Source organism: Hemitrygon akajei, chromosome 2 (genome assembly GCF_048418815.1).
Source record: "Hemitrygon akajei chromosome 2, sHemAka1.3, whole genome shotgun sequence".
Taxonomy (NCBI): Eukaryota; Metazoa; Chordata; class Chondrichthyes; order Myliobatiformes; family Dasyatidae; genus Hemitrygon; species Hemitrygon akajei.
Genome location: NC_133125.1, coordinates 88,467,667 through 88,492,916, shown reverse-complemented (window position 1 = coordinate 88,492,916; position 25,250 = coordinate 88,467,667). Strand labels below are relative to the sequence as shown.

At 40.3% G+C, this 25,250-nt stretch overlaps 1 protein-coding gene across 1 annotated transcript in view; it reads right to left on the bottom strand.

Moving 5' to 3' along the window:
- Positions 1 to 5,093: 5,093 nt before the first annotated feature.
- The window catches only part of ubxn4 (UBX domain protein 4), a 58,644-nt gene continuing 38,487 nt past the window's right edge, over positions 5,094 to 25,250 (bottom strand). The window contains exons 9-13 of the mRNA XM_073025710.1: positions 20,814 to 20,941; positions 14,609 to 14,711; positions 13,564 to 13,695; positions 12,066 to 12,280; positions 5,094 to 5,599 (exon numbers count right to left, since the gene is read on the bottom strand). Coding sequence (XP_072881811.1) covers positions 5,461 to 5,599; positions 12,066 to 12,280; positions 13,564 to 13,695; positions 14,609 to 14,711; positions 20,814 to 20,941 — 717 coding nt within the window. The 3' untranslated portion in view covers positions 5,094 to 5,460. The remainder of the gene's footprint in view (positions 5,600 to 12,065; positions 12,281 to 13,563; positions 13,696 to 14,608; positions 14,712 to 20,813; positions 20,942 to 25,250) is intronic.

Here is a 25,250-nt window from a genome sequence, read left to right as displayed (position 1 = left end):
TTTCTGGAACAATCTCTGTTTAGCATTTTGCAGGTAGGATTAGGGATAATAGGATAGATGTAGTTGTACATAAAATAACTGGGGCAGGGTAGTTTTGCTGCCCTATTTGCGTAGATCCTCCTTTAGGTTGGCCTTTTCTGGTAGTTCAGGAGGGCAAGTTAGAGCAATTTCTGGGTTTAGCTCATTTACATTTACAAATTACTTTGGCTACCAGTCTTCATATCTGAATATATATTGTGGATTTAATTTGGAGTGTAGCTCTGAACAATGGGATTCTAAAAGCTGTGAATCCCAGTCCAGCCAATGCTGATTAAAATTCATTTGGATGTCTGTGGTGTTGGTGCAAATTAGGAGGTGTGAAGTTTATGTGTAGTTTCAAAGAAAACATTGTCAATACATTGTTAATATGGAATTGTTCTTTGATGGTTAGCACATAAAATATTGAGCCAGCCAGATCTTTCGACCAAAAGCTTCTCCATATGATGCCTGCTATACCTTGTTTTACTGAATAAAGAAGCTGCTTTGTATCTACCAGTAACTTTCTCCAGTGACTTTGTTCACACAACAAAGAACATAAGATGAATGAGTCTTTGAAAGTGAGCCCATAGGTTGTGGGAACAATTCAGTGATGGGGCAAGTGAAGTTATCCCCTCTAATACAAGAGCCTGATGAAGGGTAATAACTGTTCCTGGACCTGATGGTATGAGTCCTGAGGCTCCTGTACCTTCTTCCTGATGGTAGCAGAGAGAAGAGAGCAGGTTCTGGGTGGTGGGGATCCTAATGATGGATGTTGACTTCCTGCAACAGCACTCCGTATTGATCTGATCAATAGGGAGGAGGGCTTCACCCGTGATGGACTGGGCCTTATCCACTACTTTTTGTAGGATTTCCTGTTGAAGCGTATTGGTGTTTCCACACCAGGCTGTGATACAGCCAGTCAATATATGCTCCACTATACATCGATAGAAATCTGTCAAAGTTTTAGATGACATGCCAAATCTTTGCAAATTTTTGAGTAAGTAAAGGTGCTGCTATGGTTTCTTCGTAATGACACTTGTGTGCTGGACCCAGGGCAGATTCTCTGAAATGACAACACCAAGGAATTTAAAGTTGTGATTCTCTCCATCTCTGATCCCGATAAGCACTGGCTGACTTTCTCCTCCTGAAGTCAATAATCAGCTCCTTGGTCTTGCTCACATTGAGTGAGATATTGTTATAGCACCACTCAGCCAGATTTTCAATCTCCCTCTTATATGTCTCCAAGACAAACAGGAGTTGCTGTCCTTTGGACTACACTGGTGAGGGAAAGATGGGCTTCTTGATGCCTGGGCATCTCAAGATTTCCATAGCTTCCACCCAGGCTTGTGAGGATCATCATCACCATTTGTCTTTCAAGACAGATTAATTGGTTGGTATCCATCTATCAGTCCAATCTTCTTTGGAATGTGGGAGGAAACTGATGTAATCACAAGGTGAAAGTGCAAACTCCACACGGTCAGCACTTGTGATGGATCGATCACTGGAGAATGTCCAACCTCTGTTTTGATTCTTGTACGCATTTGTTTTAAACAAGCTTCTAGTGATACGTTTATCAAACTGCTTGCTGCATCATTCTGATATGGCCAATTTTCATGTTTCTATATGTTTTTACCTACGAGTCTATATTGCCTCTGCAACATGGATCTAAAGTCATGGACTTCTGATGTCTTTCAATTTTAAGACAATTGTGTCTGCAAATGAAAAATTAGTACTTAGCAACTGGCAAGCATGCTATATCTTGGTAATATTATGTAGTTGATTTTTGCTTTGGAACTGCAACCAAGAAACTCACTGATCAGCAATTAAAGCTACAAAGCAGGACTCTCACTATTTGATACATTCTTCTATTATCTAGAAAAATACTTGGAAGTTCTTTCCCTTTTTAAATTATGGCCTGTATACCACAAATTTAGGATTAGCCAATTCCTCAATGGGACTCAGCATCATTTAAGAAATCTTGTGTAATAGATGATCTATCATCTTACACCCTCACTATTATCTGCCATTATTTTGTTACTAGTTCTCTCAATAAATTCCCCTTTGGACGCTAATAAAATCAGAACATACTTAATACTGTATAAATTCTAAAGGCACTGCCTGACTGAAGAGGAAAAAAAAGCTAATATTTCTGGTCAATGATATGCCAAGTCATTCAGATTTCCATCATCTGCAATCTTTTTACTCCTGACCATCTCTTATTTCTGAAATGCTGTGAATTTGCCATCTACATACTTTCCCCCTATCTTGCTGTCAAATAATCATACAGCTATCCCATTCTAATCTTTTGCTTACTGGGACTTTTAATTTGAAACCACCTGCCAAAGTTTTGCTGTAGAAACAGCACAGGATATAATAAACTTTCCCACCTAATAATTAAAAGCACTGAAAAAGTATCTACTGCAGATCAGTGTTTACATTACTTGCATCATAGTGTAGCAGCCAATTTGACTCTTTCACACAAATTAGAATTTTAATCAACACAGAATTTTCAGGATCTGTGTGTTGCCAGTTCAGCTTATATTTATTATCAATTCCAACAGCCCTTGAGAAGGTGGTGAAGCCACCAACTTGAACCACAGCAGTCCTTTCGATAAACATGATCACACACTGCTTTAGGAGAATAAGTTCCAGGATTTAGACCCAGCAATTGTTGAAGAACCCTGACTGTGGCTTGTAGATGAAAGATCTTGGGATATTGGGAAGTGAAATAGCCAGCTTCTGGCTGCTCATGCATCCATGGTGTTTAATTGGCTTGAAATTCTGGTCAACAGGGCCCAGACATGACTTTATCACCACAGTAGTGTAGTGGCAACAAGAGTTCAAAGTTCAATTCCAATGACGTCAGCAATAAGTTTGTACTTCCTTCCGGTGAGCACTTGGGTTTACTCCAGGTGCTCTGGTTTCCTGCCACATTCCCAAGATGTACCGGTTAGTAGGTTAATGTGTCCTGTAATTAGGCTAGGGTTAAATAGGTGGGTTGCTGGCTAGTGCAGTTCATTGGGCCAGAAAGGCCTGTTCTACACTGTATCTCAAAATAAATACCCCGGTAAAACAATTATTGCTTGCTAGATTTAGAGTTAGATATGGCCCTTGTGGCTAAAGGGATCGGGGGTATGGAGAGAAAGCTGGTACAGGGCTCTGAGTTGGATGATCAGCCATGATCATACTGAATGGTAGTGCAGGCTCAAAGGGCCGAATGGCCTACTCCTGCACCTATTTTCTGTGTTTCTATGTTGCTGCACAGCAGCCTATAGCTGGATGTTGTCTAGCTATTGCTATCTACAGGCATCAATTACATTTTTTTTTGCTGAGGAGTTGCAAATAGAATACTGAGGAAGGTTACTGAAGACATAGCTACAGATGGTTGTTCCAATGCCTTAGTGATATCTGGGGATTAGGATGATTGTTTTCCAGTAACAATTATCTTACTTTGTTTGAGGTATGACTTTAACTACTGAATGCTTTTGCATTGATGCCCACTGACTTGTTTTACCACGGGGCTGTTTTACAGTTTCAACATTATTTTGTTCACCTGCCAGGGATTAGGTAGAACCTTCTAAAGGAACAGAATTAAGGAATACGGTAATTCTTACTTTTACAGAGTACCAATCAATGCACCTCCAACGTTCTTCTGCTTTGTGCAAACCTTCTCACAGTAATCAAGATCACCTTCAACTCCTTTCTCGTAAATCAGGTGAATTCACATGGGTCCAAACTATCCCCATCTCTTCGAGATCTGTGAAAATGTCTTTACTACATCCTCACCTTCCTCCCTCATCTTCTTCCAAATAATTCAGGATTGTATCAGCGCCTTTCCACTTTCAAACAGAACTCAGGATTCTATTATCATGGCTGTCAGTATTTACCCAGCCCTTTCATGTGATCCCTTCTTGATTTCCTCTCTACTTTCATCTCAGGAAATAGTCAGGTTAGTGATAATCATCCCATATAAACTCACAGTTATCTTGATCACACCTCCACCCACCTACCAATTTCCCAGTTCCTTATGATCAGATTCTTTCTATCAATGCTTCTGATTGTATTTCTTTCTCCTTAATTGTGAATTGCCTTACACCATAATTGAAATGCCTTTCAACTGCATTTCTGGTATCTCTTCTGCAAAGCAGAATAAGCACAGGATTTCCCTTGTTCGCACCTTCCACCTTTTCATCAATTCATTCTCTGTAATGTTCATCACCTTCAGAGGTGAAGGCACAAAGAAGTATTTTCCCATTTTCAGAACTCTCTTGCAATCATTTCCCCCACATTATTCAAACACTCTCTTGTCTTGGCATCATACAACTACAGAAGATACAATATGTACCCTAAAATTTTGAAATACAGAATAAAATTTCTCATGGAATTTGTGAAAAAAACAAAATAAATTAACAAATTCTTCAACTCACGTTTCTTGAAGTGTGCAGACAACACATCTTCACGCAATGGAAAATCTCTCAGATTCTCTTCACTCCTTCCCCGTTGCTGCAACTTAAATAATCAAGCTTTCTAACTTTGCTGAATGGTGTAGAAAGGCCATTGACACAAAACGTTGACCAATTCTGCCTCCACAAATGGTGTGCGATCTGCTGAAGCATATCACTATTTTCTGCTTTTTATTTTGGATATCCAGCATCTGAGAGTTTTGGCTTTTCAATAATCACAGCATTTCCTTAAAACAATGCCCCAAAATTATCCCAGAGCATTTAAAAATATATATAGGGTACAGAATTTCCCTGTAATGTATTAAATAAAACCCACTGGCTATCCTTCAACAATATTCAAGCTAAGTACCTTACAATGCAATCTTGCAAGTTTACTACAAAAAGTAGATCAAAATGGAATAAAATTATTTTCATGAATATGTAAGCAACAGAGGTTCAGCAATGTCTCAAGCACAAAGATCTTTAGGGTCAGTGGAAAACCATTTCCCCTTGTGTTTCAAACACTCATTTTATATGTAACAGACATGCCAATGACTCATTATTCCAAATATACCACTGTGAATGACAAGTTGCATACATTAGGAAATTACCAAGGATGTAAACTCACACACCTTTTTGGAAAACTTTGAACTTTTTATTACCAGCTTTATAAGGGCCAGAGGCTGGAGAGTCTTCAGCTAATTTGTCATACAGGCAAGGAATGGATAAACCTTGAGACAAGATTTCAAATATATATATTACTTTAAAAGGTGTCTGAAAACATAATTTGGAATTTGCCTAAAATGATTTTTCAGCACATTCGTTTCATAGCAATCATTTTGCCCCTTCAAAATAATAGAATTGTATAAATCCATGCAGGAAATTAACAGAAGTACAAAATGCATCTTCTGTCTAGTTTCTTTTTTTCTTTTTAATGTAGGTTTAGTTGTACAACTTTACAGCAAAATAAAATACGATTTGTACTTTAATAAGGCAAAAGCTACATCTGTTGAGTCGAATTCCCATTCCAAGTATTATTTTCATCATCTGCATCATCTTCTCTCCGCAGTCTGTATATTTTTCCCTCCCTCTTGAAGTCCTCTCCACGTTTCTCAAGGATTCTCCTCCTCCTCACTTCCCTGAGAATACAAAACAGTAAAGTCTGAACAAATGTATGACCCCAAACACACCTGCAAAAAACTGTACACTTGAGAATAATCACAACTGCTTTCGATTAACATAAACAAGTCGAAGCCAGACACACTCACCAATTAAAAGTTAGACAAGTTTTCAATGAACCAAGCTAACTTACAAAAAAGAACCCTGGATCCAAAATGCAACTAGACAGCAAATGGAAAAAGGTTGCACTGAATAGGGACTTCTTTATCTTGATGGAGAGCAGTGAAAAGTACACCAGAATGAAGAGAATAAATTATTGCAAGTTCTGTCACTGGGTGAAGAGGTTTCACTGTCAATGATAGTATTATACAGAAGAGATTTAAGAATTTGGACAAACTTTATGAATAGGATTTGAGGTAAGATGGGAAGACTTCCCCTTTTCACTCTCCAGTTCTTGCAGGTAGATATTGCCTTTTACAGACATTTTAATCAGGCAAAAAAAATACCACCAGGGTACATTCATCCATCCCGTCATGCCCCACTGGTTCATTCCCTTACGTCTCAGTGGCAGAAGTCAGATCTAATTTAACAAAGATAAATTCTCAAATGTGGCAAGTCCAGATTAGGTGGAGTCCCCTGGTTGTGTTCCAAAATCATGCACCGTTACCTGGCGCTGGTCATTCCCACATCAGTGCCAGCCTCCCAGCAACTTGCACACAGGAAAAACAGGGCTACAAAGGAGGCCATCTCCCTTTCACTGAATAACCTTGACAATAGGGATACATAGATCCAGATGCTATTTATTGATTATACCTCAGCCTCCCAGAACATAATAAGCTCATTGCTAAATTCTTGGGCCCTGGCCATAAGACCCTCACCTGTAACTGTCTTTTACTTTCTCAGTGGCAGATCAGTTGTTTACAATTGGTATCACCCACCCTGACTCTCAACACATGGTGCTCCCCAGGTTGCGTGCTCAGTCCTCTGCTCCACTTCTAGTAGACAAATGATTGAGTGGCCAAATACTGTGCCGTCTTGCTCTTCTAGTTTGAAAGTGACCTTACTGTTACAGACTTGATGAACAACGAGAGGGATGACAGGAAAGAGATTACAAACCTTTTGTCATATGTCAGAACAACCTAACTCTTTACATCAGCACGAAGACCTATGAAAGAGGAAGTACCGTAGTGTGTGTTTGTGAAGACAGCACTGTCTTTATCAGTGGAGCTGCTGCAAAGATGGTTGAGAGCTTCGTGTTCCTAGTCATCCACATTACCAAAAACCTCTCCAGGTCCCTCAGACTGATTAGGTGATCAAGAAATCACATCACTGTATGTACTCTTTTAGGGATTTGAGAAGATTCAGCTTGTCTATGAGGATTCTGTTCAACTTCTATAGATGCGCTATCGAAAGTATCCTGACAGATTACATTTCAGGCTGTAATGGCAATTGTGCATTTCTGGACTGTTGGAACCTAGAGAGCGGTAAACACTGCCCGGTTCATCACATTCTTTCATCCTGGCATTCTTCATGGTATAGTCAAAGATGCCTGTCATCTTGGCCATTCCTTTTCTCTCATCTGCCATCTGGGAGAAGATACAGGAGCTTGAAAGCCCATCTGACCAGACTCAAGAACAGCTTTCCCGCACTGCTAGATACCAGCCAAGTCACCTCTTTCACATCCCCTTCTCAGTGTTGCCACCATATTCTTGAACCCTTAATTCTGTCTCTTCCAATATGGTTTCTTTAGACTCAGAATCAGTTTTATTATGACTGAATTATAATTTGTTGTTTTGTGGCAGTAGTGTGCAAAGTTAGAAGCTTGGGAACCAGCACTAAAAGGGCATCTAGAATCTTCAACTACTTAGTTCATATGGATTTTTAAATAATATTTTAATTAAAGAAATCTGCAAAAAAAAGTCTGTTGCTTAGCTATCCTTAATATGCACGCTTCCAACAATTTTTTCAAGGATTTCCCCAATCGAATTTCAAATCTATTAGCATATGTGCAATACGAGCAGATATAGGCACAAGATGAGGAAGTTATACATTAATAAACAACTACTGCATCTGAAGTCCTATTTAAAGTTCATACAAAAGAATCTGTTCCATTTTGTTTTTTTTTCCCAGTTTTTCTTTAAACAAGAAGATCTGTAACCTAGTGGCTTTAATTTTTTTTAAATTTAAGCAAATTGTTACCCTCATTTCAAAGCATATGAAGCTAAAAGCATCAATTTCACGAAAGATGTTCATTTTTCTGAATATCTGAGTTGGAACAAATTTAGAAAACAATTGAATTGTTTTATTCACAAAGACATGAATATCATGGGTGAGGCCGGAATTTATTTTGCATCCCTCATTGCCATTTAGATGATATCGAGCTGCTCCCTTAAATTGCTGTAGCCATTTTGGTGAAGATAAGCTTATGATACCTACCATCTACAGTAGTGGTCATCAACCTTTTTAAGCCCAAGATCCCCTACCTCAGCCACAGGTAAAGGCAAGATCGACCCCCAGATCGATTAGTTACATGCATGCGCATGGGGGCAATAAAGACCGGAAGTAAAACTGCGCAACTCATAAGTAGAAATAATGTATAAACACCAGGGGTACTCATCCTTTTTTGCACTGCGGACTGGTTTAATATTGACACTATTCTTGTGGACCGGCCGACTGGGGGGGGGGTGACAGTATAAGCCCATACACGAAGCAGGTTCCTTATGTCCAGATTATTCTCGGCACTTAGCTTCTGTCCTGCGCTACTCATGTTTTTTCCCCTGAAAAAACTCAGCGGGTTTGTCTATAAGTGCGGGGTGCTTGGACTCAGGGTACCGAAGCAGTTTTGAGGGCTTCATTGCCTCATTGGACAGCCTCCGGGCCCGAACTCCAACCTCCGGCATGCCCAATGCCAAATGCCTTGGCCAGGTGCAGCTGGTCGCGGATGGGGTGAGAGGACAAGGTCAGGGCTGGAGGCGCGGCGGTTCCAGTCTGCAGCCAGCAGCCGACCGAGCAGGCAGTGCGATAGGGCACCCGCCTGCCCCCCTTGTAGGATCTATCGGCCGACAAAAGTTTGCTTCAGTAGATCGCAGTGCGGTAGCTGCTCTGATATTTATGGAACCCTGAGCCCGAATTAGATAGTCTGCAAATTTTTTTGCACCGGATTCCCCATGAACATTCAGTGTGCTAAACAGGTTTAGAGGCAGCACCCATTTGTCTGCGCTCCAGGCCAGTAGCAACGGCACTTCCCACTGGCCACGCGAGGCGAACCAGTGATCCCCGGCTTGAGGGTGTCACTGCATTTAGGTGACTGATGACCGCAAATGTGTTCAAGTTCAACAGTGGGCTGACAGGGACTGACAAAAGGTGCAGCTGACTCATATTGTTTCCTCGCAGCCCGGTGGTTGGGGACCACTGAATTACACTGTGTAAACACAAAATACACTGCAGATGCTGTGGTCAAATCAACAGGTACGAACAAGCTGGATGAACTCAGCAGTCATGAGGAAATCTGCAGATGCTGGAAATTCAAACAACAACACACACAAAATGCTGGTGGAACACAGCAGGCCAGGCAGCATCTATAGGGAGAAGCGCTGTGACGTTTCGGGCCGAGACCCTTCGTCAGGACTAATCGAAAGGAAAGATAGTAAGAGATTTGAAAGTAGTGGGGGGAGGGGGAAATGCGAAATGATAGGAGAAGACCGGAGGGGGCGGGATGAAGCTAAGAGTTGGAAAGGTGATTGACGAATGTGATACAGAGCTGGAGAAGGGAAAGGATCATGGGACGGGAGACCTCAGGAGAAAGAAAGGGGGGGGGGGGGGGGGGAAGCACCAGAGGGAGATGGAGAACAGGCAAACAACTAAATATGTCAGGGATGGGGTAAGAAGGGGAGGAAGGGGATTAACAGAAGTTAGAGAAGTCAATGTTCATGCCATCAGGTTGGAGGCTTCCCAGCCGGTATATAAGGTGTTGTTCTTCCAACCTGAGTTTGGATTCATTTTGACAATAGAGGAGGCCATGGATAGACATATCAGAATGGGAATGGGACGTGGAATTAAAATGTGTGGCCACTGGGAGATCACCCATTAAAGGGAGGACCTCAACTTGAAGTAGTTGAAGGATTTTTTTTCTTGAAGGATGCTGAGACTGCAAGTTGTCTTGTTCAACCTTTGACAGTGACTTTAAAGAGAGATGGAATTGGTGATTAGGAATAGAGTCTGTGGCAAACCTTCAAAAAAAAAGGCCTTGTACTGCCAGACATTTAATTCAACAAAATATTGTTCATACAATGTCAAATACCCATTAAGCAGAATGAACAAATCAAGAAGGCAGAGGGATTGAGAAGCAATTAGCTACATCTGGCTCAAGTCAGCATAAATGTGGGAAGTAGTGCAGTGGTTCTGGATATTGCTGTGGGAATTCAGTATCAACATCAAGAGAAGAAGACACTGCAGTTGATTTTCTAGGCAATACCAGAAGACATAGAAGCAGAATTAGGCCATTCAGCCCATCAAGTCTGATCCACCACTCCATCACAGCTGACTTATTATCCCTCTCAACCCCAATCTCCTGCCTTTGATGCCCTGCCTATCAACAACCTTTCTGTCTCTGCTTTAAATATAGCCAATGACTTGGCCTCCATAGCCATTTGTGGCAATAAATTCCATAGATTCGCTACTCTCTAGCTAAATAAATTCCTCCTTATTTCTGCCCTCTGGTCTCAGACTCCCCCACTATAGGAACCATCCTCTCCATGTCTGCTCTATCACAGTCTTTGAATAGTCGATAGAAGAATGAGAGGGTTTCTCATTGAAACCTAAACACTAGTGATTATAGGCTCAGAACCATCAAATGCTTCTCATACATTAACCATTTCACTCCCAGAATCATTCTCATGAACCTCCTCTGGACCCTCTCCAATGTTAGAACATCTTTTCTTAGATGGTGGGGGGGGGGGGGGGGGGGGCCAACGCTGCTCACAATACTCCAGGTAAGATCTGACCAATGACTTATAAAGCCTCAGCATTACATCAATGCTTTTATATTCTGGTCCTCTTGAAACGAATGCTAACATTGCACGTCTTCCTTACTACCAACTCAACATGCAAGTTAACCCCAGGGAATCCTGCACGAGGACTTCCAACATCCCTTTAGAACTTGGAGTTTTGAAATTTTCTCCTCGTTTGGAAAATTGTCTACTCTTTTGCTTCTTCTACCAAAGCGCATGACCATACACTTACCTACACTGTATGTTCTCCCCATGACTGCATGTGTTTCCTCCAGTTTCCTCCCACAGTCCACAGCTGGTAGGCTAATTGGTCATTGTAAGCTGTCCTGTGACTAGGCTAAGGTTATATCAGGGGTTGATGGGCAGTGTGACTTGAAGGGCCAGGAGGGCCCATTTCCCACTATATGTCAATAAATAAATAAAAAAGACTCCATCTGTCACTTCTTTGCCCATTCTTCCACTCTGTCCAAGGACTTCCTCCTTCCTCAACACTACATGCCCCTTTAACTATCTTCATCTCATCTGCAGATTTGGCTACAAAGTCATCAATGCCAGCATTCAAATCATTGATATATTACATGAAAGGAAACGGTCCCAACACTGACCCCTGTGGAACATCACTAGTCACCAGCAGCCAGTCAGAAAAGTCTCCTTTTATTCCCATTCTTTGTCTCCTGCCAGCCAATTTTCTGTCCATGCTCAACCCTTTCCTGTAATACCACTGATTCTTATCTTGTCCGGCAGCCTCATGTGCGGCACATTGTCAAAGGCCTTCTGAAAATCCAAGTACACACCTATTGACTCTGCCTATTCTGCTTGTGATTTCCTCAAAGAATTGCAAAAGAATTGTCATGCTGACTTTGGCCTATTTTATCATGTGCCTCTAAGAACCCCGAAACTTCCTCCTTAATAAAGGACTCCAATATCTTCCTAACGACTGAAGTCAGGCTAACTGGCTTATTTTCCAATCTTCCATAAAATTACAAATGCCTCCCCATTCTTGACACTTTGGAATGGATGCATACGGGGGTTGTCCACAATCAATTGACAATACAAGAGGGGCAAAGGAAAAGAGTAGCAGAATATTTTATTGTGGCTTTGATACACACTATTTCAATCATGTGTAGGTAAAGTTTAAACATGGGTTTTCTGCCTTCAGGACAGAAAGAAGAAAAAAAAATCAGAAGACTAAAACAGGATACAATCTTTGGAAAAGTTTAAGGGATAGGACGAAAAAAAGGAACAAACATAAGAGCTGATCAACTGGTCTTACTAAAGAAATCCATGATCTCAAGTTTTGCTGGAGCAGTTGGATTGAAGAAGTTGGGATAAAACTAACTTCTAAAATGTACATGTATCATAAATAAAAAACTGATAATATTTTCAAAAATACTCTGCTATTTTAACAAAATAAGTTGGAACATAAACTTAAGATAAATGTTACATTTCTTTCAAGGGATAGTTCATGCTGTGCTACCTGTCTGTATCTGATACAACAGATGGTGTTGTTCTAGGCGTTTCTGGTTGAGCTGGACTGGCAGTTCCTCCAGATGATCTTTGTGTAGAATCACCAACAAATAGGTAATTGTTGAGAAATCTCCAAATAGCAATAACAGGATAAAATAATGTACTCAAGAAACTCCACAGTCCTCCTTCTGAGGATGGTACCATTGATGATGTAGACCTTCCTCCCTATGAAAGATAAATACATCGGTTTATATCTCCAACCATTTCGTGGTGTAGGGTGTGATTAAGATTTTACATAGTTTGCTGTCTCTACATTGTATATTTTGTACAATATTGTCTTACATTCATTCCAAGAGATCAATACCCACCTTGATACCCTGTAAATAATTTTAGAAACCTAAATTCAGTTCCTACTGTGAACATTGTTAACTCCCTGATGCAATTAAATGTTATTTTGTATGTTTTACTTATTATACTTTCACTGAGATTATTTTTGAATAAAATTGTGAACATGATTTCCTATCCAATTAGATAGATTTCAGTCCATGTCCTGAACATCGCTTAGCATTCATCGTCCTTTAACTTTGTCCTTAAAATACTACATTTAAGTGTAATGCCCTGGTTAAGATTTTTACTGCTAATACTGTCGGGTATTTCATTTAGTAGCTTTCTGTAGAAGCAGTGTGCCTTGCTGATAGCATGTTTGGGTTTTGGGTAAAGGTAAGGGGCTGTGATGCTCAACTTAGGAATGTTGTGTCAGCCAATCAGGATGGTAGAATTGGGAAAAGGTTCTAAAGAAAGGGAGCAGAGAGAGATTTGTGAAGAAACAGTGTGGTTCACGAGATGACAGGAGGGAAGATGGGTGTGGGAAGGGGCTTCCCCATTGAACAAGGTGCTTCGCGCAGATGAATGGCTCCAAGGAGGAAGGGCCAATGCTCCAGAGACACGCGATTGCAAGAACTGCTTCATGAGTTGAAGGAGTCCAAGACAGGAAGTTCTACCGATGATTGGTGATGAGAATTCAGCATGCAAGTTAAAAACGACTCTACTGAGCTCCAACTTTGTGTGTACATTTGGACTGGGTTAACCATTAAGGGCTCTTTTATTTTTCCCCTTTTTCTTTTTCCTACTGTTTGATAAAGCTGAAATTTGTAAATATTCTCTTTATAATTTTATGCGGTGTACCATCTATTACTTTTTGCTGACCGGCAATTGTGTATGGGCAGTATTTACACAGCATTAGCTCAAATAGAGATTTCTTTAATCAGAACATCATGACATTCCTGTTTGGCTGAACACCAAATCATATCAACCCTGGACATATATCGTTTATGAAAGGTGGCCTTGTCACCGCCGAGTCCTGTGGCTATTAATGAGCTGGAAACAAACCAAGTTTCCATACGAGCCCGGGGGTGGGTTTCATTGGAAACAGAAACAGAAACACCCTGCATGGAGAAAGTGAGACGGGGGGGGGGGGGGGGGGGAGAAAAAGATGTTCATGTACATACTGGGATTAGGATGATTGAGGCATTTGGAACCAACTCCAGCTCAGTCAATGTTTTCTTATAATCGTCCTTTGTAAATTGTTTTCTTGGAAATGTTATTGCCAATTCAAAGTTTCCGTATTTACCACCAACTCGCTGCAAAAAAAAACAAAGTATTTAAATCAGCCATACAGAATTTTGCATAATGTCTCATTCCTGAAGAGTTAGTAACTACTTCTCTAGGCTAATGATAACAGCAATAAAAGTGTTTCTTTGCCAGATCCACTATACCATACACATTTTAAACTAATTAAAGACAGAGACATGGCAATAGAACAAAGGTATTAGTACGTTTCAAAAGTAGAAGCATAGTGGTTTATCAGGTACACTTTTAATAAATTCAGGTTTCAAGATTAGATTGACTTAGCTCCATTTGTCACATGTATATTGAAAAGCTTACAGTGAAACGCATTGTTTTGCATCAACAACCACAGTCCGAGGATGTTCTGGAGGCAGCCCATAACTGTTGCCATGCTTCTGGAGCCAACGTAGCAAGCTGACAATGAACTAGCACAAATCTGTACATCACTGGAATGTAGGAGGAAACCCACACAGTCATGGGAGAACAGTTAAACTCCTTATAGACAACAGTGGGAAATATACTCCAATTTTCCCATTTCAGGCACTGTATTGATATGCTGATTGTTATATTACAATGCCATCCTTTAAAATGCTTTTCTTTAAAATAAACTCTTCAAAAGCAAGACAGTTCATTGATATTTTGATCTGATTATTCCAGGCCAAACTAACATTACTTCTTTGATTAACCTTGAAAAATTGTACTTCGAAGAACCTACAGGATCAAGTTTTAGATTTTGAGGTCCAAGGGAGAAACCATCGATAAAACTAAATATATAAATAATAAACACGTCTTCAGATGAATCTGGGGAGACTGACAAATTGAAACTAGGATAGCTGCTTTACTCAACATGTTCCAGTACATATGGAAGGGTATACGAGTACAGCTTCAAACAATGATTGTAATTCAGAAGATCTATTATCCTCTTACCGATTCAGCAAACTCCCTCGCTTCTTCTAAACTGGCATCTGGTGAGAATTGGTTTGTAAAGGAAGATCCATCAGGGAGTCGAAACTGAATTCGGCACACTTTACTACAAGAACAAATATAACATTTGAAACAATGAGTAAATATAGATACTTTCAATCCAACTCCAAATACAGTCACAGTGATTGTAAAAATGCAATAATAACGATAGTAGGACATTTAATCTGGCTTTAAATATTTTATAAAAGGTCAAATCTTTAGAGTTAAATTAATTTAGCAACCGATTTGATATCCACAAAGAAAATCAGATGCAAAGGATGGAGAACATTTAGTGTTACACGCGAAACAAATTTCATTTGGTAATTAATGAGCATGCATCAAATGCCTTTAAATCATTTCTGTGACATTTTTCAACCCTTACAACCTCTTAAATGCTTCAAGAAAGATCAGAAGCTGCTAAAAATCAAGAACTAATTTTCTTCTCTTTGGGTCCCATATCAGAAAGTCAGACTGAGTATTGCTGGGCACACTCCCCAACCATCCAAGCCCCTCCACTATCTATAAAGTTACGCACATTAGAAATATGGCAGAATACTTTCTATTGTCTGCGATGACTGCTGCACCATCAATACTCTTAACAGTCAAGACAGGTTATAACACAACAGTTCAGCAGCACTTCCCTTTCAGGTTAAACATCCACTGCATCTGTTATGCATTATAGGAATTAGCTAATGTTTCTTTAAAACCAACTCCTAATTTTGCAGTTTCCCTTACTTGAAAGGATAAGGACAGCAGACATGTGGAATCATGGTGATGCCCTTCAGGTCATGCTCACCTGAAATACATCCTCTTCATGTCTGCTAAGATAAAGCCCTGGAACACTACACAACAGCACTGCATTACCTTTCTCTGGTGGACTTCCACTGGTCTTTTTAAACTGAGAGTGGGGTGGGGGGAGGATCCCGTTCTCCAGCTTTAACTTTAAAGTCAAGGGGAGTGTGTGCAAGACAAGAAATGGCTGATTGCGTCTCTACTGAAGACATGCCTTTTGCACACAAACTGCAGGGAGGTAAATCATCATCTTCTCGAAAGCAACTAAGAATGGGTAACGAAAGTCTGGATTGCTATCAACTCCAGTATATAAACAAGTTCAAATATCTAACAAAAATCATTATAAAACAATTTTAAAACAAATTACACACACATATAAAAATATTGCTTTTCTGTAGTGAGCCAATAAATTGAATATTTTGATTTAAAATCTCATTTGCTGCCGTTGTACAAGGTATGTGTGTTCTTCTTGTGCTTAACAGTTTCTTATATACGGTTTTGTCTTAGCATCCCACCTAGTTCTGGCCCGTAGAATTGAAAATATTTTACCATCTATCATTTTCTGATGATCAGATGGGATTTATTAAAAATCAATATTCCCACTTGAATATCCGTCATTTATTAAACGTTATTTATTCCCCTTCTAAGGGGGTATCGGAATGTGTGATTTCTTTGGACACTGAGAAGGCTTTTGATCGGGTTGAATGGAATCATTTATTTAAAACTTCAGAAAAATTTAATTTTGGGCCCGATTTTATTCAGTGGATTAAATTACTGTATCTATCTCCTTCTGCCAGGGTCCTTACTCATTTTCAGTATTCCAAACTTTTTAAACTTCAACGTGGAACTAGACAAGGTTGTCCCCTGAGCCCTTTGCTCTTTGATTTGGCCTTAGAACCCTTAGCCACTGCTTTCCAAGAATCTAATGATATTACTGGTATTCTAAGGAGAGGGACTATTCATAAAGTTTCGCTTTATGCTGATGACTTATTGTTTTTTATTTCTAATGTCGAGACTTCACTACCTCCTGTGCTTTCTCTATTTTCTTGTTTCAGCCAGTTTTCAGGATACAAACTGAATTTACATAAGAGTGAACTTTATCCTCTGAATAATTTGTCATCAATTAATACCAACCTTCACTCTAAAATTGTAAAAAATCAATTTACCTATTTGGGTGTAACAATTACCAAGAATTATAAACATCTATTTAATGAAAATTTTCTTACCTTACTGAATTTTGTAAAAAGGACACTATTAAACTGGTCACCTTTTTCGTTATCCTTGATTGGCCTAACCAACTCTATTAAAATGAACACTTTACCTAAATTTATACACCTTTTTCAGGCATTACAGGCAGTCCTCGGGTTACGTACGAGTTCCGTTCCTGAGTCCATCTTTAAGTCGGATTTATACGCAAGTCGGAACAAGTACAGCTGGTATTTAGCGTCAGTTCGTCAAACGTTTGTCTTAGTATATAGTATATATTTTACCTTTCTATGCATATAAAACACTTAAGAAACGTATGTATTCCAATAATTAAACCACTGCGTTGATTAGTAATAATTGTAGCTTTCATCGGGGCAGGGCATTTCACATGCTCCATTATGCTCACTTTATCCGTTATCCTTTAAAATTGTTCCGATCGTTGACCGACTGTAGCCTAACACTTTTCCAATGACTGATGGCGTTTCACCTCTTTCCAAACGCTTTATTATTTCCACTTTATTTTCAATCGCAATCGCTTCCCGTCAATGGAACAGAAACATGGCAGGCCGCGAGTCCCGAGGTCCGCTGGGTCTTTAGGACCACCACACTGAGACAGGCTGAATGGGACAAGTGGGGGCTGTGCTGGGTTTGGGTATTTGATCCTCGACAATATTCCACGTGGGAATTTAAACTGGAGGTGGCAGTGTTTTTTTATGATACGAGGTCAAGTTGCGAGCTCGATATCAACCCGGCACGGGAGCAGTCTGTCACTAGATCGAACCTCCATTCTCGAACCCAGCACTGATCTCATCGGCCAACCAGAACGGTGGGGGGGGGAGGTCATGGTGAATCTTACTAAGAAAAATTTAAGCCAAGTACAAAGTTAAACACTCACACCGTCAACGGCAATGACTTAAAATGGTGTATGGTGTCACGATCCGACTTAAAATGGCGGATGGAGTCATGATCCGACTTAAAAAGGTGGACAGTGTTCTCCTTCCTCGGTTCGTAAGTACGAGTTGTCCGTAAGTTGGACGTTCGTAAGTCAGGGACTACCTGTACCTGTTTTTATTAATAAATCCTTTTTTTGATTCTCTCGATTCTATTGTATCTCTGGAAAAACAAACATTCTCGACTAAATAAAGTTCATCTTCAAAAATCTAAGAAGAATGGAGGTTTAGCTTTACCAGATTTTAGGTTTTATTACTGGGCAGTCAATATACAAAATCTTACGTTTTGGACATATTATATTAACCGTGAGGACCGTCCAATATGGGTTTCTTTAGAAGCTAACTCTGTTAATAAATTTTCCATTATTTCTCTTCTCAGATCCTCAATCCCTTTATTTTTTTAGTAAACTAACTGAAAATTTAGTAGTTAAACATACTTTGTGGATCTGGGTACAATTTAGGAAATTCTTTGGTCTATTGAGATTTTCTTTGTCTAGTCCCATTTGTTTTAACTTTTTTTTTTAAACCTTCGATGACCGATTCAGTTTTTAAAGAATGAGATATATTGGTTATTAAATGTTTCCAGGATTTATTTGTTGGAGGAAGTCTTCTTTCATTTAAGCAAATGTCAGCTAAATATAGTTTACCCAAAACTCATTTTTTCGTTATTTACATATTAGAGACTTTCTGCGTTCTCAACTATACACATTTCCTATAAGTTCCGATAAGGACTTATTAGATATAATTTTTAATTTGAAACCTTTTTATAATGGTTCAATATCCAATATTTATGGTATGTTGCTAGGAATGAGAAACGTTCCTATAGATAAAATTTACAGACTTCAATTTCTGAGGAACTTTGGAATTAATTTTTTTAATTGGTTAACACTTCGTTATGTGCCCGTCATTCCCTTTTACAATTTAAAGTGGTTCATAGGGCTCACATGTCTAAAGATAAGCTAACTCGTTTTCATTCGGATATATCCCCTTTCTGTGATAGATGTAATAATGGACAAGCTTCACTAATATACATGTTTTGGACATGTCCAAGCCTTGAAAGATACTGGAAGGAAGTATTCCAAACTTTTTCGGTACTTTTCAAGGTAAATTTTAAGCCTAACCATTTGACCGCATTATTTGGTATTGTTGGAGGAAAACACTTTATTTTGGAGACACCTGATTTGCACTTTTTGGCTTTTACTTCTCTTATAGCTAGAAGGGCGCTCTTGCTTAAATGGAAGGATGTTGTTCCACCTACTCATGCTCAATGGCTACAGGATGTTATGTCATGCCTAAATTTAGAGAAGTTTCGGTGTTCAGTTTTTGAATCTAGCCAAGACTTTTATACATTGTGGGGAGCATTTCTGAGTTATTTTCGAAACCTTTGATTTGTTGTATAAGTGCAAATGATGGCTAATAATATATTTTACTATATGATTAAGGGTCCCCCCCCCCTTTTTTTCCCTTGCTTTTACTAACAGCTCTGACTTTGGTAGTGAGTTTAGATTTTTTCTGTATAACAAAATTATTATATTTCAATATTATGATTTAATTAAATTTTTATGAACACAGTGTTTTGTGATTGTAACTGTATTTTTAATACAATGTATTTGGTACTATTTTATTTTTTTCTTTTGACTTATATATCTTCTTGTACTCTGTATTCCTTTATGCAGAAACTAATAAAAATATTGAAAGAGAAATATTGAAAGAGGTCTCTCCCACCTGTTACGAAGGATGAACAACTCTGATGGGCAGAAGGGTACAGAGTTGCCTATGTCCCCTCCCCTGAGAGAATTACAAACCGTTACTGTTGCTAGGCTGCTAATGAGAGAGAAAGAGATGGTACAAAAACATACTGGGACTGGAACATTTGCTTCAGATAAGGGAGAGATAACACAGGGAGAAAGAGACTTGTTGTTCCACCATATTATGACTCCTGAAAGACTTACGGCTTCGGAGAAGGATTGTTTACTTGGTACCATTTTGTTCATTAAAATTCCTCAGTGGACAGCCGGAGCGGGCTGGTTTGATGGACTAGGCCATTCAAAACTGATTGACACCTGAGACCCCGTGAGTAGGGATAAAAGTGAGGTCTGGGGAGACACCCCTCAGACACACCAGGAGACGCATCAAGAGACACACTAGTGAGCACTGCTTAAGTGTTGGAACCCACAAGAAAGTGTGGGGCATCGGAGACTGAACGAAGGATCGGTCAATTTTAACTCACAGTGTTTATAGCGAGGCCGGTGGGTGCTTGTGTGTGTGTCCACCCTTGCCTGGGTGACGAGTCCATCATAGAAGAACGGTCTAGCTAAAGGTGAGAGGGGTCATACCTGAATGGCCACAACAACACATCGACGGATCAAGAACGTAAAGGAAGGTTTGACTGGCTGTCACTGTTTGCTCGCTCTCTCTCTCTCTCTCCAACAATTACAACACATCGACCAACAACTACCTCAGCCTGTATGAACTGAACTTTATATTCACATATGACAATTCATTATCCCCTAGACATCGATAGAGCTTGTTTATTATTGATTATTATTATACCCACACTTTTAGGTTTAGTATTGCTAACGTGTATTATCTGTATATTTGCATTGTTGATATTGATTTGTATATTTTACTAATAAACACTGTTTTGAAAATAGTACCAGACTCCAACGGATACTTCTGTCTTTGCTGGTAAGACACCCAGTTACGGGGTACATAACACGTAATCTGTATGCAATTATGTTGAATAAATGGGAATGTAATTATGATTAACATCTTCTCTACTTTACCATGAAAGTCTAACCTTCCTTCCCTTTCTATTTTTCTGATGACATCTGTAGCTTCCTTCAAACCGATCCTTTCTAAGCGTGAGAAAGTTAGTAGTATGATGTATGGCATCTGAAGTCAAATGCAAGAACCGCACAGCACTTGTGATTTGAAGAGAGAGTTTCTCAGGGTGATGAAGAAAATAAGAGGAGGAGGAGGGAAGGAGTGAATAAGCAACCATTTAAGAAGAAAGTTTCTTAGAGAAAGCATTCCGAATTATTTCCCGAATGAGTAAGATGGAAAATGCTCTCATAGGTTACACAAATGGAAAGACAAAATCAAATGTGCAATATTAAAATCAAGTTGGGTGCAAATCAGATTCAGAAACATGAGGTATAATCTCTTAATGAAATTAAGAAGCAATGAGACTGAAGATAATTATTTTTGAAATGATGTACCTTCTTTCAATATTAAGAGCTTTTCTCCTGGCTTCTTCTGCAGCCTGCCTTTCCAGCTCAGATGCTCTCTTTGCTGCTTCAGCTTCCTCCTTCGTTTTTGCATAGCGTGCAGCTCTCTCTGCACGATCCTAGGAAGGAATAGATCAAAAATTTTAAATTATAAAGGTTAAATTGAACACAATTCTATATCTTATGTCAATGGGAAGCCAGCATTTGTGCTAATACCAAGCCGTGGCAGATATCTAGCATTTTGTTTTTAATATTGATTGTAGGTTTCACAGGTTGAGCCAGTATGTAACTGCCCATCCTGAATTACTTTGGATTATCATTGTGGTGGTGGTGGTGGTGGTGACTGCCTTCTTGAACTGCTGCAAACCTTGAGCCCCAGGGATGAGAAAGCTGATCTGAAGGATTAACTTATTCTTAAAATAGTTTAAGTATTCTTCCAATATTTATGATTAAGTTACTTGACAAAGCACAAAATAAGCACATTTACAAGCTTGTTGATTTTAAGATACAGGACCAGTCTCAAGCGACTCCATTAATGATCTGTCTCAATGTCATGCTCCGTCACATCAAAAGTCTAAGCCAAGTTCAGTATCACACACACACAACTGTGCGCGCGCACCAGTGCAAATAAACACTTACATACAGCAACATGACAGGCACATAGCATCAGATGCAGAACATCCACAAGAAAAATCAATTTTGCAAGAAAGAACAGTTTATTTCAGTGCAAAGTAATCAAGATGGTCACAGCATTGCTAAATTCTAGGTGGAACCAGGGCAGACACAATGAGCTGAATGGCCTAATTCCCTTCCGATGTCTTATAGAATTTAATGCAGACAAATGTTGCACTTTGGGAGGATAAACCAGGGTAGGACATACACAGTGCGATAAAACAGGGAGATCTAGCAATACAGATTCATAATTCCTTGAACATGGTGTCACAGACAGAGTCCAGCGGGTACAGACCTAGAGCCATTAAAAGCTCCTCATACTTTAACCCTGTCATTCCCAGGACCCTCTCCAATGCCAGCACATCCTTTTTTAGATAGGATATGAACTGGCCAATGGCTTATAAAGCCTCAGCATTACATCTTTGCTTTTTTATGCTAGTCCTCTCAAATTCACTGATAACATTCCATTAGCCTTCCATACCACTGATTTAACCTGCTAGTTAAACTTTAGGAAATCCTGCACAAAGAGATAGGGTTCATGCCCTATTTAAGGATCAGGACACTGCCTTCAGATCGGAGGGCAGGACAACTCCAAAGTCAGCACTAGCTGCGCTCTCCTGTGCCATCAGGAAGGCAAAGTGTGAGTATGCACAGAAAATTCAGACACTTTTGTAACACCAGCACATGTAGCAAGGTGTACAAACTATAACCAATTAGAAGTATAGCCTGTGTGTCACGACAGCAACCCCTCCCTTCCTGATAAGCTGAATGCATTCCATGCATGATTTGACCAATTGAATGAGGTGACATCAAGGAAAGCTCCTCGCTTCCTGAGGAACAGGCACCTTGCCTGGCTGCAGCTAGCCTGGTCAGGTGCTGAGGGACTGTGTGGCTCAGCTAACAGAACGTGCATCTGTCTGAAAAAGTCCACTGTCCCTGCAGGCTTCAAGGCAGCCACCATCATTCCTGTGCCCAAGAGAGCAACGGTAACTGGTCTAAATGATTACTGCCCAGTGGCAATGACTTCAATCATGAAGTGTTTTGAGCGCCTGGTAATGGATTGTATAAAACCCCACCTTCCAGCTACATTGGACCCTTCTTAGTCTGCCTACTGCTCAAATCGGTCCACTGATGATGCCAGTCTCGGCCCTTTCTTGCGTCCTGTCCCACCTAAGAAACTATGCCTTGTACACCAGGATGTTGTTCATTGATTTCAGCTTGGTGTTTAACACAATCATCCCTCAGAGGCTGGTGGGTAAACTATCCTCATCAAAAATCAACACCCCTCTCCATAACTGGATCTTGGACTTCTTGATGGAAAGACTGCAGCCAGTCCGAGCTGGCAGCAACATCTTAGTGTGTTAGAGCTTGAGTGTTGGCATCCCCCAGGGCTGCATGCTCAGTCAGCTGCTGTTCACGCTGCTGACTCAAGACTGAACTGCTGGATCCAGCTCAAACCACATCATCAGGTTCAGTGACGGTGAAATGAGGCGAGAACAAAGATCCAAGTCTCAATGTGGATAAGAGATAACTGTGGACTTCAGGAAGGCACAGGTTGACCACTCTCCACTGCACATCATTGCCTCTGTCATGCGAAGTGAAGAACACAGAGTTCCTTGGTGTGCACTTAACGGACAATCTAACCTGGATCCACAGCACCTCCTCACTACTCAGGAAGTCACAGCAGTGTCTACACTTTCTGAGGAGACTGAGCCATGCAAGGCCTCATTCCAGCAACTTTATACAGGAGCACCACCGACTGTCCTACCTGGCTACATCATTTCGCGGAATGGAAGCTGCAAGACCCTACAAAGGACAGTAAAACCGATCAAGAGAACCAATAAGGGAGGGTCTCCCTACCCCACTATTGTGACATTTACTGGGAATGTTGCAGATAAAGGGCCTAAAGCATTGTTGAGAATCCCTACCATCTATCCCACAAACAAGGAGGTACAGAAGCATCAGGACTAGGAATGGAGGACTGGGTAACAACTTTGTCACTCGGGCTGTAAGACTAATGAATAGCCTGCATCACCGAGGTCTTGTCACTAGGACCGCGAGCAGTTTACTGTACTGTGATTTACTCCATGCATTTTAAATTATATTTTATTAATTTATTTATAGTCTAATATTTTGGTTTATGTGCTGTGTGTGTGAGATACACGTGTGGTACACCATGGTCTGGAGGAACATTGTTTTGTTTGGTTGCATACAAGTGGTCAGATGACATTAAACTTGAACTTGGGTAAACAGGCTTCTCTACTGTCATTGGGTGAAACTAGAACTAGACATCACAGGTTCAGAGTGAAAACTGAAATATTTAAGGGGAACTTCTTCACTCAGAGGGTGGTGCAAGTGCGGAATGAGTGGCCAGCAGAAGTGGTGGATGCGGGTTTGATTTCAGCATTTAAATAAAGTTTGCATATGTGCACAAATGGGAGGAGTAGGAAGTGCTATGGTCCAGGTGCAGCACTTTAATATTGATAATGTAAAATGCATGCAAGGTTGTTTCCCTTACTTACTGGAAAGAGGGACGGCAGGGAAGTGAGGACTAGACCTCAAGCCGTGGGCTTGTCTGCTGCAGCAGTCCAGGCGAGGAGATACAGAGATGGTGTAGCGCAGCATCCATGGTGTGTTTAGGGCTGACTCCTGCCATCAGTACTGTCATTTAGTGTTCGCTTAGAACCATAGTACATTACAGCACAGAAACAGGCCCTTTGGCCCTTCTTGGCTGTGCCAAACCATTTTTCTGCCTAGTACTACTGACCTGCACCTGGACCATATCCCTCCATACACCTCTCATCCATGTTCCTGTCCAAGTTTTTCCAAAAGTGAGCCCGCATTTACCACTTCATCTGGCAGCTCATTTCACACTCCCACCACTCTCTGTGTGAAGAAGCCCCCTTAATGTTCCCTTTAAACTTTCCCCCTTCACCCAAGTCCTCTGGTTTTTTTCTCCCCTAGCCTCAGTGGGAAAAGCCTGCTTGGATTCACTCTATGTATACCCATCATAATTTTATATACCTCTATCAAATCTCCCCTCATTCTTCTATGCTCCAGGGAATAAAGTCCTAACCTATTCAACCTTTCTCTGTAACTCAGTTTCTCAAGTCCCAGCAACATCCTTGTAAACCTTCTCTGCAATCTTTCAACCTTATTAATATCCTTCCTGTAATTTGGTGACCAAAACTGTGTACAATACTCCCAATTCAGCCTCACCAATGCCTTATACAGGCCTCACCTTAACATTCCAACTCTCATACTCAATACTTTGATTTATAAAGGTCAATGTACCAAAAACTCTCTTTACTACCCTATCTACCTGTGACGCCACTTTTAGGGAATTTTGTATCTGTATTCCCAGATTCCTCTATTCTACTGCACTCCTCAGCGTCCTACCATTTGCCTTGTATGTTCTACATTGGCTTGTCCTTCCAAAGTGCAATACCTTACACTTGTCTGTATTAAGCTCCATCTGCTATTTTTCAGCCCATTTTTCCAGCTGGTCCAAATCCCTCTGCAAGCTTTGAAAATCTTCCTCGCTGTCTACTACACCTCCAATCTTTGTATCATCAGCAAATTTGCTATCCAGTTTACCACATTATCATCCAGATCATTAATATAGATGACAAATAACAATGGACCAAGCTTGGAGGAAGATAAACTGGATTGTGTGCACGTGTGTACATTCATCTGAGAACTACTTGTTTTTGCTGTTAACACACATGCACAGGAAATGTCGTTCAGGGACTTGGG